Here is an 11,294-nt window from a genome sequence, read left to right on the forward strand (position 1 = left end):
ATGGTTTGATAAATTAAAAAAATTGCATTTATTTTAAACATTTTTACTACTAACTGGTCTTACCAATCCCAAACAGCTTTGGGAAATGAAATATGCTCACCAAAGAAAAGGAGGTTTAGAGATCATATGGGATATTGCTGTCAGGGATATTTTTAGGAATCTGTCCACCTCTTACCTAAACACACAGGGTTACATCAGATGTGTCCCAATTACCCCTTTTGAATAACTCCTACCACTCGGCCTCATGCTGATTGAAAAAGAACAATGAATGAATTGGGTGGATTCTGGTGTGACGCCACTAATCCCCACACTACAAATCATCGGCTCCTTCAGCCTCTGCTCCACATTGAGCCCTGAAACTCGCCGCTGGATCCTCCTCATCTGCCACAGGTAGGCTTCGTCTGCTGGCATCTCTCTACATCTTTCCCTGTCCTCTGATATAAAAGTCTTGGATGAGAGACACAGCTGTTTTATCTAGTGGTGTGGAAGGACTGGAGTCTTGTTTATGTTTCTCTTGAGGTTTCAAACATCTTTAATGAAACCAGGAACCTTAAAATTGGTCATATTTTAGTTTCTTAATCAGCAACCTCATATTTTTACATCACTTTGCCATAGCATTATAAAAGTCATTTGCTTTTTGCAGACCTCCCATCTTGTTTTTATGATCCACAGTGGGATCCCAACCCCTACTTATCGCACATATGTGGTTTAGCTAAACTCTAGTGCAGGCATTTATATTTTCATACTTTATTAAACTAATGAGAACATTTATGTTTATCCTGAATACAGATGAGTCTTTGACAGCTGCTCTAAACCTGTGGGCACAATTAACCCAAAAGGCTGTTTGCATTTAAACCTCCCATCAAATCATCCAGAAGAAGGCAGGCTCCAAAAATAGCACTAGGGTGGCTGTGAGGGCAGAGATGATGGGATGGAGGGGACTCATTCAGAGCACAGAGGGTTGATTGTTCTTTTATTTACCAGGAGTCACAAATCCCTTCTTCATTCTTTTTCTTTACAGAGTTTAAAGCTGGTCTGAAAAGCAAAATAAAAGCATGGCTGTAGTCGTAAGTATTCTGACTTTCCTTTGGTTAAACTATATATATGACAGAGGCAGGTGTTGTGAGTGAATGAAACCGATGAAACTGCATCCTTCCTGCAGCAGCTCAGGCTCAAAGCTCCATCAACAGCGGCAGAAGTTGCTGTTCTCTGATCACTGCCTCCAGCTGGTCTTCATTTGTGTTTACAGACTTTTCATGACTCATGTGAAGCAGATTACATGAACACTGAGGTCTATTGATTATGGTCCTGCAGCACTAGTGGAGGGGTGTGGATTAGATGTGTTAGAGCCCAGCCAGGTCAGGTGATAGGCTCACACGGTAAGCTTTGAGCCAAAATCTACAGAACTGCCGGTTTTCAACCTAACATGTTCATTTTTCTGCATTCCAATTTGTCTTATTTTATTGTTGTAGTGAAATTATTGTATTTTCTTGGTTTGTTTTGGAGGTTTTAGAAGTTTAGATGTATTTCAAAACCAAAGAGCTAAAGCTATGAGCAATAAAATGGTTGAAATGAGATAACCCAAAATTGTTTAGGTTATTAAATCTTTAAGAATGGTTCTTGGTTTGAAAAATAAAGTTAGAAATTATATAACTGTGCAGCTAACCAATGGTGACAAGTTATAAAGTATTTATGACATTTCAAAACACAGATTTCATAGCAGTTCATGTGAATGCTTTTCATTTTTATCACTTTAAGTTAGACCATGAGGTTGTTTAGATATGGTATGCTTCCACTACCAGAACTTTTACCGGCACGCACGTGCAGTGGCGGTTTTACCATTAGGCATAGGTCGGCGGTCGCCTGGGAGGCCCCCTAGCCCTGACTGCGGGCACCCCTCTGTTAATGCCACAATGGACTTTTCCTTTAAGACGCCGATGCACAAACAGGAAGTGATTGGTAGTCATTCCAGTCCAATCCAGTTGGTGGTGGTAATGCACCAAATCGTTTGCCAAGTGCCATGAGACCACAAATAATGATAATAAGAGAAAGCAGAAAAAGAAGAAGAGAGGCAGGAGCGTTCGTAACAAACTCGAAGCAGTAGTCAAAACATTAAGCATGAAATGGAGTTATAGTGGCTCCAATAAGAGAAAGAAGCAGCTCAAAAAAGATTTTATCTTCACTTCCAAAAGTGACGTTGTTTTTCTATGTAAACATCAAAAGGAAGCAGAAAAGGAAAGACAATGGAAAATGTTTAAAGGGAGGAAAACATAGACCAAAATGGAAAATAGAAGAAAAAAAAGGCCTCCTTGAACCGTCACCTTATCATAGAGGAGGAGTTTGAGTGCCCTAATGATCCTAGGAGCTATGTTGTCTGGGGCACTTTGTGCCCCTGGTAGGGTCTCCCATGACAAATTGGTCTTAGGTGAAGGGTGAGACAAAGAACGGTTCAGAGGATCTTTCATGGATGTAAATTCAAAGAGTCGGAGAATCCGGCCCGGAGGGTTACCGGGGACCCACCCTGGAGCAAAGGCCTGGGGTTGGGGTCCATGAGCGAGTGCCTGGTGACCGGGCTTTCGCCCATGGGGCCCGGCCGGGCCCAGCCCGAACTGGATACATGGGCTCATCCAGCTGTGGACCCACCACCCGCAGGAGGAACATAAAGGGTCCGGTGCAGTGTGGATCAGGTGGCAGACCGAGGCGGGAGCCTTGGCGGTCCGATCTCCTGACAAGGAAACTGGTTTTTGGGACATGGAACGTCACCTCGCTGGCGGGGAAGGAGCAGGTGCTTGTGGCAGAGGTTGAGCGGTGCCGGCTAGATTTGGTCGGACTCACCTCGACACATAGCATTGGCTCTGGAACCCAAGTCCTTTGCTGGAGTTGCTCCGGGTGAGAGGCGGAGGGCTGGGGTTGGCTTTTTGTTTGCCCCAAGACTCTCTGCCTGTGTGTTGGGGTTTACCCCGGGGGACGAGAGGGTAGCTTCCCTGCGCCTTTGGGTCAGGGAATGGGTCCTGACTGTTGTTTGTGCTTATGGGCCAAATATCAGTTCAGAGTACCCACCCTTTTTGGAGTCCCTGGAACGAGTGCTAGATAGTGCTCCATCAGGGGACTCCATTGTCCTGCTGGGGGACTTCAATGCTCACGTGGGCAATGACAGCATGACCTGGAGGGGTGTGATTAGGAGGAACGGCCCGCCTGATCTTAACTCGAGTGGTGTTTCGTTATTGGACTTCTGTGCAAGCCACAGTTTGGCCATAACGAACACCATGTTCGAACATAAGGATGCCCATCGGTACACTTGGTACCAGGGCAGCCTAGGTCGCAGGTTGATGTTAGACTTTGTAGTCGTATCATCTGACCTGCGGCCGTATGTTTTGGACACCCGAGTGAAGAGAGGAGCGGAGCTGTCAACTGATCACCACCTGGTGGTGAGTTGGATCAGATTTCAGGGGAAGATGCCGCGTAGACCTGGCAGACCCAAACGCATAGTGAGGGTCTGCTGGGAACGCCTGGCAGAAGAACCTGTCAAGATGGTCTTCAACTCCCACCTCCGGCCGAGCTTTGACCGCGTCCCGAGAGCAGTGGGGGACATTGACTCCGAGTGGGCCTTGTTCCACTCTGCAATTGGTGAGGTGGCTGTTGCTAGCTGTGGTTGCAAGGTGGCCGGGTACAGTCGTGGTGGCAACCCCCGTACCTGCTGGTGGACACCAGAGGTTCGGGGAGCCACCAGGCTGAAGAATGAGGCCTACTGGGTGTGGCTGGTCTGTGGGTCTCCGGAGGCAGCAGACAGGTACCGGATAGCCAAGCAGGGTGCAGCAGTGGCAGTTGCTGAGGCAAAATCTCGGGCGTAGGAGGAGTTTGGTGAGGCCATGGAGAAAGACTATCGATTGGCTCCAAAGAGGTTCTGGCAAACTGTCCAGTGCTTCAGGAGAGGAAGGCAGCAACTCGCTCACACTGTTTACAGTGGGGATGGGGAGCTGCTGACGTCAACTGGGGCTATAGTCGGACGGTGGAAGGAATATTTTGAGGAGCTCCTCAATCCCACCTACGCACATTCTGAGGAGGAACCAGAGCTGGGAGACCTGGGGATGGACTGTCCAATCTCGGGGGCAGAAGTTGCTGAGGTAGTCAAACAACTACACAGTGGGGCGGGGGTGGATGAGATTCATCCTGGGTATCTCAAGGCTATGGATGTTGTAGGGCTGCTGTGGTTGACACGTCTCTGCAACATTGCGTGGTCATCGGGGGCAGTTCCTGTGGAGTGGCAGACCGGAGTGGTGGTCCCCATCTTTAAGAAGGGTGACCTGAGGGTGTGTTCAAACTATAGGGGGATCACACTCCTCAGCCTCCCTGGAAAGGTCTACTCCAAGGTACTGGAGAGGAGGGTCCGATCGATAGTTGAATCTCAGATTGAGGATGAGCAATGCAGTTTTTGTCCTGGCCGTGGAACTGTGGACCAGCTCTATACCCTTGCAAGGGTGATGGAGGGGGCACGGAATTTTGCCCATCATATCCCCATGTGTTTTGTGGATTTGGAGAAGGCTTATGACCATGTCCCCAGGGCCACCCTGTGGGGGACGCCTCAGGAGTATGGGGTGGGTGGCTTTCTGTTAAGGGCCATTCAGTCCCTTTACCAGAGGAGCGTGAGTTTGGTCCGCATAGCCGGTTGTAAGTCGGACCTGTTCCCAGTGAGGGTTGGACTCCGCCAGGGCTGCCCTTTGTCACCGGTTCTGTTTATAACCTTTATGGACAGAATTTCTAGGCGCAGCCGTGGTGTGGAGTGTGTCGAGTTTGGTGGCAGGAGAATCTCGTCTCTGCTTTTTGCAGATGATGTGGTCCTCCTAGCTTCATCCAGCTCTGACCTTCAGCTCTTGCTGGGTAGGTTCGTGGCTGAGTGTGAAGCGGCTGGGATGAGGATCAGCACCTCCAAATCTGAGACCATGGTTCTCGACCGGAAAAGGGTGGCTTGCCAACTCCGGGTCGGGAGAGAGGTCCTACCTCAAGTGGAGGAGTTTAAGTATCTCAGGGCCTTGTTCTCGAGTGATGGTAGGAGGGATCGGGAGATTGACAGGTGGATTGGTTCAGCGTCTGCAGTGATGTGGACTCTGAGCCGATCTGTCATGGTGAAGAGAGAGCTGAGCCAGAAAGCCAGGCTGTCAATTTACCGGTCGATCTATGTCCCAATCCTCACCTATGGTCATGAGCTTTGGGTAATGACCGAAAGAACGAGATTGCAGATACAAGCGGCCGAAATGAGTTTCCTCCGTAGGGTGGCCGGGCTCAGCCTTAGAGATAGGGTGAGGAGCTCGGACATTCGGGAGGGACTCGGAGTAGAACCGCTGCTCCTCCGGATCGAGAGGAGTCAGTTGAGGTGGTTTGGGCATCTGGTCAGGATGCCTCCTGGATGCCTCCCTGGGGAGGTGTTTAGGGCGTGTCCTGCCGGCAGGTCGACCCAGGACACGTTGGAGAGGTTACATCTCCAATCTAGTCCGGGAACGCCTTGGGGTCCTGCCGGAGGAGCTGGTGGAGGTGGCCGGGGAGAGGACGGTCTGGAGCTCCCAAGTTGGGATGCTGCCCCGCAACACGGACCCGGATAAGCGGAGGAAGACGAAGACGAAGGCAACGAAAAAAGGCAAAAGCACAGGAGCACTGACAGGAAGAAGAAAGCAGAGCAAATATTGAAAGCACTCAAATGGAGAGAAAGACAGGAAAAAAGATGAGGACTAATAAAAAGGGAAAATAACTCATGTCAGAAGAGGGGAGAGTTTCGCAAATCCAGTTAAAGATAAGATTGTCGAAAATTTAGTTTAAGGGGGCCCCATGTCTGTGTTCCCCTTGGGCCCCCAAATTGCTAAATCCGCCACTGCGCACGTGTCCCCACTTCACCGGGCCGGCCGAACGGCCATTTTCAGAAACTATTGGCGTACCGGAACAGAGATAGGTACTCGGGATGGCCTGGTGGAGTAGCTGAGTGGACCATTTACACCGTACTTCAACAGAATAAAACCTTTTATGGTATTAATGGTTACTGTGGGTGCTATTTCATCACTGATCAGTGGCATCATTCTCTGCTGAAGCAGTCATGATGTGCTGACATCTGTGTAAAGTCCAGAAAGAGCAGAATATGTCTGGAGGAACAACAGCTGAGAGGACCGGGACTAGATTCCCCCTCCCAGAATTTACCCTGAAGCTCCAACAATGTTAAGGAAGGAAGAAATGGGTTTTTCCACCGTATGCACAAGCATAGCGTAACATCTGAGAAACATAGTATGTAGCAATTACCCACAGTTGCCTTGCATTTTGGAAGCGTCCCAGACTGGGGATGGACTGTCCAAGTTTTTACGTGCTACGCTTCCAGAAATTGTCCACCTCAGAAGTTCAGATTGGGCCAGACAGGAAGTCAAGCAGGAAAGTAGTGTAAAACATCCCAAAACTTTCAAAATAAAAGTCACGTGCAGATTTTCAGTGGTTTGACTAATAAAATAGTACATAATTTCCTGTGAAACCTCCATAGCCAAGGAAAAAATAACAGAAAATAAACCACGGACGTTTTTGGATACACACAGCCATCTTTCTCCTTGCTTGTTATCACGTGAACTGATGAAATCACTCATGGAGTTAATATTCTCTAGTGATATTGTGACCTCATGGGACCAGCTGCATGACACTTTAGCTGCTAAACGTTCCTGTGAGAAGGCAGCTTGTGGGTAAAAATGCATCTGTTATGCGTCGCTTAAAGCTGGAGTTACAGTTAGGAGAACTGGTTTCCTGGTAGGGTTAGGGTCTATTTATAAAGAGTTTACAAAACTGCATTTGCTTACATCTGAAATTTTGTAATTTGTTTTGTAATTTATTTTGTAATTTGTATTTTGTAATTTGAATTGCTTTTATTTTTGATTTATTCAATATATTTACCTTCAACTGAACAATGTTCAGCGCTTTGGGCTTCCTGACAGGGTTGCGGAAGGCGTTTTATAAATAAAGCTTTGATTGATTGATTGATTGATTGATTGAAATTTTTGAGGCACTTTGTAACTGAGCTCACCTGTCCAGTCAGAATTAATCTGTTTCAAGAACTGAGGTTATTGACCATGCTATCTACTACAGGGAATATGTATTAACAGTAGTTCTTTTCCTTTCTGGTCCATCTCCGCCTCGTTCTCCTCAGAGTGGAACTTACCGTATGGTGTCAGAGGAGGAGCAGGCCCTCAGGACCAAGCTGGAGCGTCTCACTGTGAAAGACCATGGACCGGTGTTTGGATCCTGTGTTCAGCTGCCAGACCACACCAGGCAGAAGGTGACCACATCAGTTATGACCCTGGTGGACAGAACAGCAGGTGTTAGGATTAATTAGGATCAGATCAAGACATGAAGAGAAACAACATAATAGATATGTTAGTTCTTCCCTGGAAACATGATTTAATCCATTTGTAGTTGTCAGTGACACAGTCTTGTTAAAATATTACGTTACATTTTCCAGCAAACAATAAAGGTTTACTGTTCTGAAACTCAAACCTGTGAATTAAATTATTTATCATGTAAACCTGTGGAGAATTATCAAAGTTTATGAAAATGTTTATTTTTAATTCTAGTCATGACAAAACAAAATCAGGTCTAAACAACAAGAAGTGGTTTTAAAATCCTCTACTGGTTACTTATTATTTAAATGTACGTATATTTGACCTAGTACAGCCAAACAACCTCCTAACTCGTCATGCTGCCTGTTCAGTGGATGTTCTCTAACTTCCTTCTTTTGAATGATAAAAAGACAGAGGTTGTAGTTTTGGTCCAAGGACTTTGTGTAGGGGGTGCAGTTGACCTCGGTCAGCTCGCCCCATTCTTGAAACTGTGCAACTTTCCTGGGTATTGTACTGGATGGGGATCTTGTCTTGGACAGCCAGATCAGTGCGGTGACGAGATCTTGTTTTTATCAATTAAGAAGGATTGCCAAAGTAAAGACCTTGCTGTCAAAACAGGATTTTGAAACAGTAAGTCATGCTTTTCTTACATCAAGGCTTGATTATTGTAATTCTTTGTACCTTGGTGTTTCACAATTGTGTCTTCAGTTGGTGCAGAATGCTGCTGCATGGCTGCTCACTGGGATGAAAAAGATGGAGCATGTTACTCCTGTCCTGGCCTCACTGCACTGGCTGCCTGATTGTTTCAGAATCCAGTAGAAGGCGCTTTTATGGGCTTTTAAATCTTTGCATGGTCTTGCTCCAGATTACCCCTCTGAGCCACTGGTTTTTACTCCCCTTGAGGTCGGCTGATAGGATGCTCCTGGAAGTCCCAAAAACAAGACGTAAGCTCAGAGGTGACAGGGCTTTCTCTGTAGCGGCCCCTAGGCTCTGGAATGTGCTGCCTTTGAGCGTTTGGTCGGCCACTTCACTGTCTGGTTTTAAGTCTCTTTTGAAAACCTATTTTTATGATTTGGCTTTTAACTCAGCATAAGAGTCTTTTATGTTGTGTATTGTTTTAATTTCCGTGAAGCACTTTGGTCGGTTTTATACTGTTGTAAGGTGCTATACAAATAAAGCTGCCTTGCCTTCAAACAAAAGCTCTGGTTGTTGTAACTGTCATAATCGTCGTCTATCACCTACTCTGTTTTTTTAAACTAAAGATAAGATGTTGCTCTTTGAGAGTTGACACAGTCTGGTTCATAACTCCCTGCAGGCCAAGGACGAGCTGAATGAGACCAATGAGAGGAGAGTGTCTGCAGTGAAAGAGCTGCGAGCGATGATTAAGGAGAAGGCAGACGGGGGAGATGATCTGGCCAAAGGGGTGCAGGACACCTTTGGAGAGAAACCAGACAGTTTGTTGGTCCGCTTCATCCGCGCCAGGAAGTACGATGTGGTCAGAGCCTTTGAGCTGATGAAGGGTGGGTCAGGATACAAAGCAACTTACACCTACTATATTTTATCATTCTAACAGTTTCCATATAACCATACGATCAACAAAAACATGACAGATCCTCCTTTTGTCTGGATTCAGGGTATGTTCGTTTCAGGAAGGATTACCCTGAGTTGTTTGAGAATCTGACCCCAGAGGCAGTACGCAGCACTATCGAGGCCGGCTACCCCGGAATCCTGCACAGCAGAGACAAATACGGCCGTGTGGTTCTGCTCTTCAACATCGAGAACTGGGACTATGAAGAGATCACTTTTGATGAGGTACAGGTGTTAGGTTCCAATTTCAGCGGGGAGATTTTCAATAACACTTCCTGTTTCTGATCTGGTAGAGAGCTTGAACAGAAGTCTTCCTTTAACAATGACCATTATGTGTGTTCAGATCTTGCGTGCCTACTGTGTGATCCTGGAGAAGCTGCTGGAGAATGAGGAGACCCAGATCAATGGGTTCTGCATCATTGAGAACTTTAAAGGCTTCACCATGCAGCAAGCCTCAGGAATTAAACCCACTGAGCTGAAGAAGATGGTGGACATGCTGCAGGTAGGATGTCACCCTCAACCTTAAAGAAGTTAGCAACTGAAAATAGAAAAGTTAATATTCTAGCTTTGCTCCTCTGTCTGCTGAAAAATACCATTGTGTGCCGTCTTGTATTCCACCAGGACTCGTTCCCCGCCCGTTTCAAAGCTGTGCATTTCATCCACCAGCCCTGGTACTTCACCACCACCTACAACGTGGTCAAACCCCTCATGAAGAGCAAACTGCTAGAAAGAGTGAGTCAAATTAATCAAAACAAATAAACTAATAACAATAGTAACTATGATCAGTTTCAAATGGTACTGAGGGATTTTAGTTCAGAAACAGGACAACAGTGAGATTATTGCTGCACCAGTCTCAGCATCTTAAAGCTAGATCAGAAAAAGTTCAAATTAAGAATCAACCCAAACAGATCTAACCCTGCTCTGCTGTTAGATTTGATATTTTAACAGGATTAGTACATTCCTCTAAAATCTGCTGGATTAAAACTCATGTTTCATGGAGGACCTGAACATTACGGGTGATGAATGGTGTTATAAAATTACATAGAAAACATTATTACTCAGTTTAATAAACACATTTTTTTCCTTTAAAGGGTTCAAACTGGCGTGACAAGAGCTAGCTGGAGAAAAGTAGTAAAATGAGATCAGCTCCTTTGTCTTTCACTGCTGGATGTCTGCTGTAATGTACAGTTGACATCAAAAAAATGATAGAAGAAATATTTGAAATTTTCTTACAAAAATACCAACAAAACTACTTGTATCTTTGCTTTAGGTGTTTGTTCACGGAGATGAGCTGGAAAATTACTACAAGGAGTTTGATCCCGAGATTCTTCCTGCTGAGTTTGATGGAAAAGGCTCCAAGTATGATGGCAAGGCCACATCCGCCAAGCTGTTTGACTGAGCGTGCTCCTTCCCGTCACCAACCAGGCTGAGCGTTGTTAAAAGCCCTAGACTTGAGAATCAAAGCCCTACCTAGATGTCAGCCTGTGCTAATGAAACATATGAGTGAGTTTGAAATGGTCCTGATGGATTATAGACACATAGGAGGATGTGAGGCTATTTTCAGTTTGCTACCACCAAACCACCAGTTTAGCTCTTTAGTGTCTGATTCCTGGTCTGCAAGCTCACTTGGACATTTCTCACCATGATTCCTGAAAGGCCACAAACAGGCAGAAATTTCCAAAGCATGCTGTGATGTAAGCGCAACAGAAAGAGATGTCTACGTGTGCAAACATAATGTTCACCGAGAAGGATTGGTTGTCTTAAGCAGATTTCTAGATTACACAAATTGTTTTACGCAGCAAGTGATCAGAAACCACGGGCTGCCCTGGAGGTGGAATTAAATCTAAAATGCTCCATTGTTCAGAAAATAGTCAACATTTTGGTCAAGCTGTGGTAAATCCAATCTGCTTAATCATGAACAAGTGAGTTTTTGTCTCTCCTGCATTCAGATTGGTTTTGTTCGGAGGGAAGTGCAGCACACAGCTTGTCTGAACACTGGCTGGTCCCAGCTTCCACCCCGTTTCCTACGAGGCTCTACTCCAGCAAGTGCCTGCCTGTCTGTGTGTTTTGGTTTTAGATCATTTTGTCCCAGCTGCTGTGGAACACTGATAGGAATGTGCAATAAACTGTATATAAATATAAGTTTTGGTTATTTTATATATCTAAATATTCCAAAGTTAAGCCTAAAACATAAAGAAGCAGATATCTATTTATGGCTGGACTCTGAATCTGCTGTTCAATGCAAAACTAATTACAATCAGCAGAAAAGTGAGGATGAAAGGAAACCCATCAGAACCCTAACCCTGATCACCACTCATCCAGGAACAGGTGAGGTGTGTGTTTTATCTA

The 11,294-nt window shown here is 45.7% G+C and overlaps 1 protein-coding gene across 1 annotated transcript; it reads left to right on the forward strand.

Moving 5' to 3' along the window:
* Positions 1-275: 275 nt before the first annotated feature.
* On the forward strand, positions 276-11,087 carry rlbp1b (retinaldehyde binding protein 1b). Its single transcript, XM_015963874.3, has 8 exons — positions 276-390; positions 1,022-1,067; positions 7,169-7,297; positions 8,674-8,878; positions 8,992-9,170; positions 9,289-9,447; positions 9,567-9,677; positions 10,216-11,087. The coding sequence occupies exons 2-8, from the start codon at positions 1,056-1,058 to the stop codon at positions 10,342-10,344; spliced, it is 924 nt and encodes a 307-aa protein (XP_015819360.1). The 5' UTR covers positions 276-390; positions 1,022-1,055; the 3' UTR covers positions 10,345-11,087.
* Positions 11,088-11,294: the final 207 nt, after the last annotated feature.

This window comes from Nothobranchius furzeri, chromosome 4 (genome assembly GCF_043380555.1).
Source record: "Nothobranchius furzeri strain GRZ-AD chromosome 4, NfurGRZ-RIMD1, whole genome shotgun sequence".
NCBI classification, from domain to species: Eukaryota; Metazoa; Chordata; class Actinopteri; order Cyprinodontiformes; family Nothobranchiidae; genus Nothobranchius; species Nothobranchius furzeri.

Bases quoted from the DNA above. Each gene is read 5' to 3' on its own strand.
- rlbp1b (XM_015963874.3), top strand. The intron at 7,298-8,673 runs GTGACCACATCA...AACTCCCTGCAG, and splicing joins CAGACCACACCAGGCAGAAG to GCCAAGGACGAGCTGAATGA. The intron at 9,448-9,566 runs GTAGGATGTCAC...GTATTCCACCAG, and splicing joins AGATGGTGGACATGCTGCAG to GACTCGTTCCCCGCCCGTTT.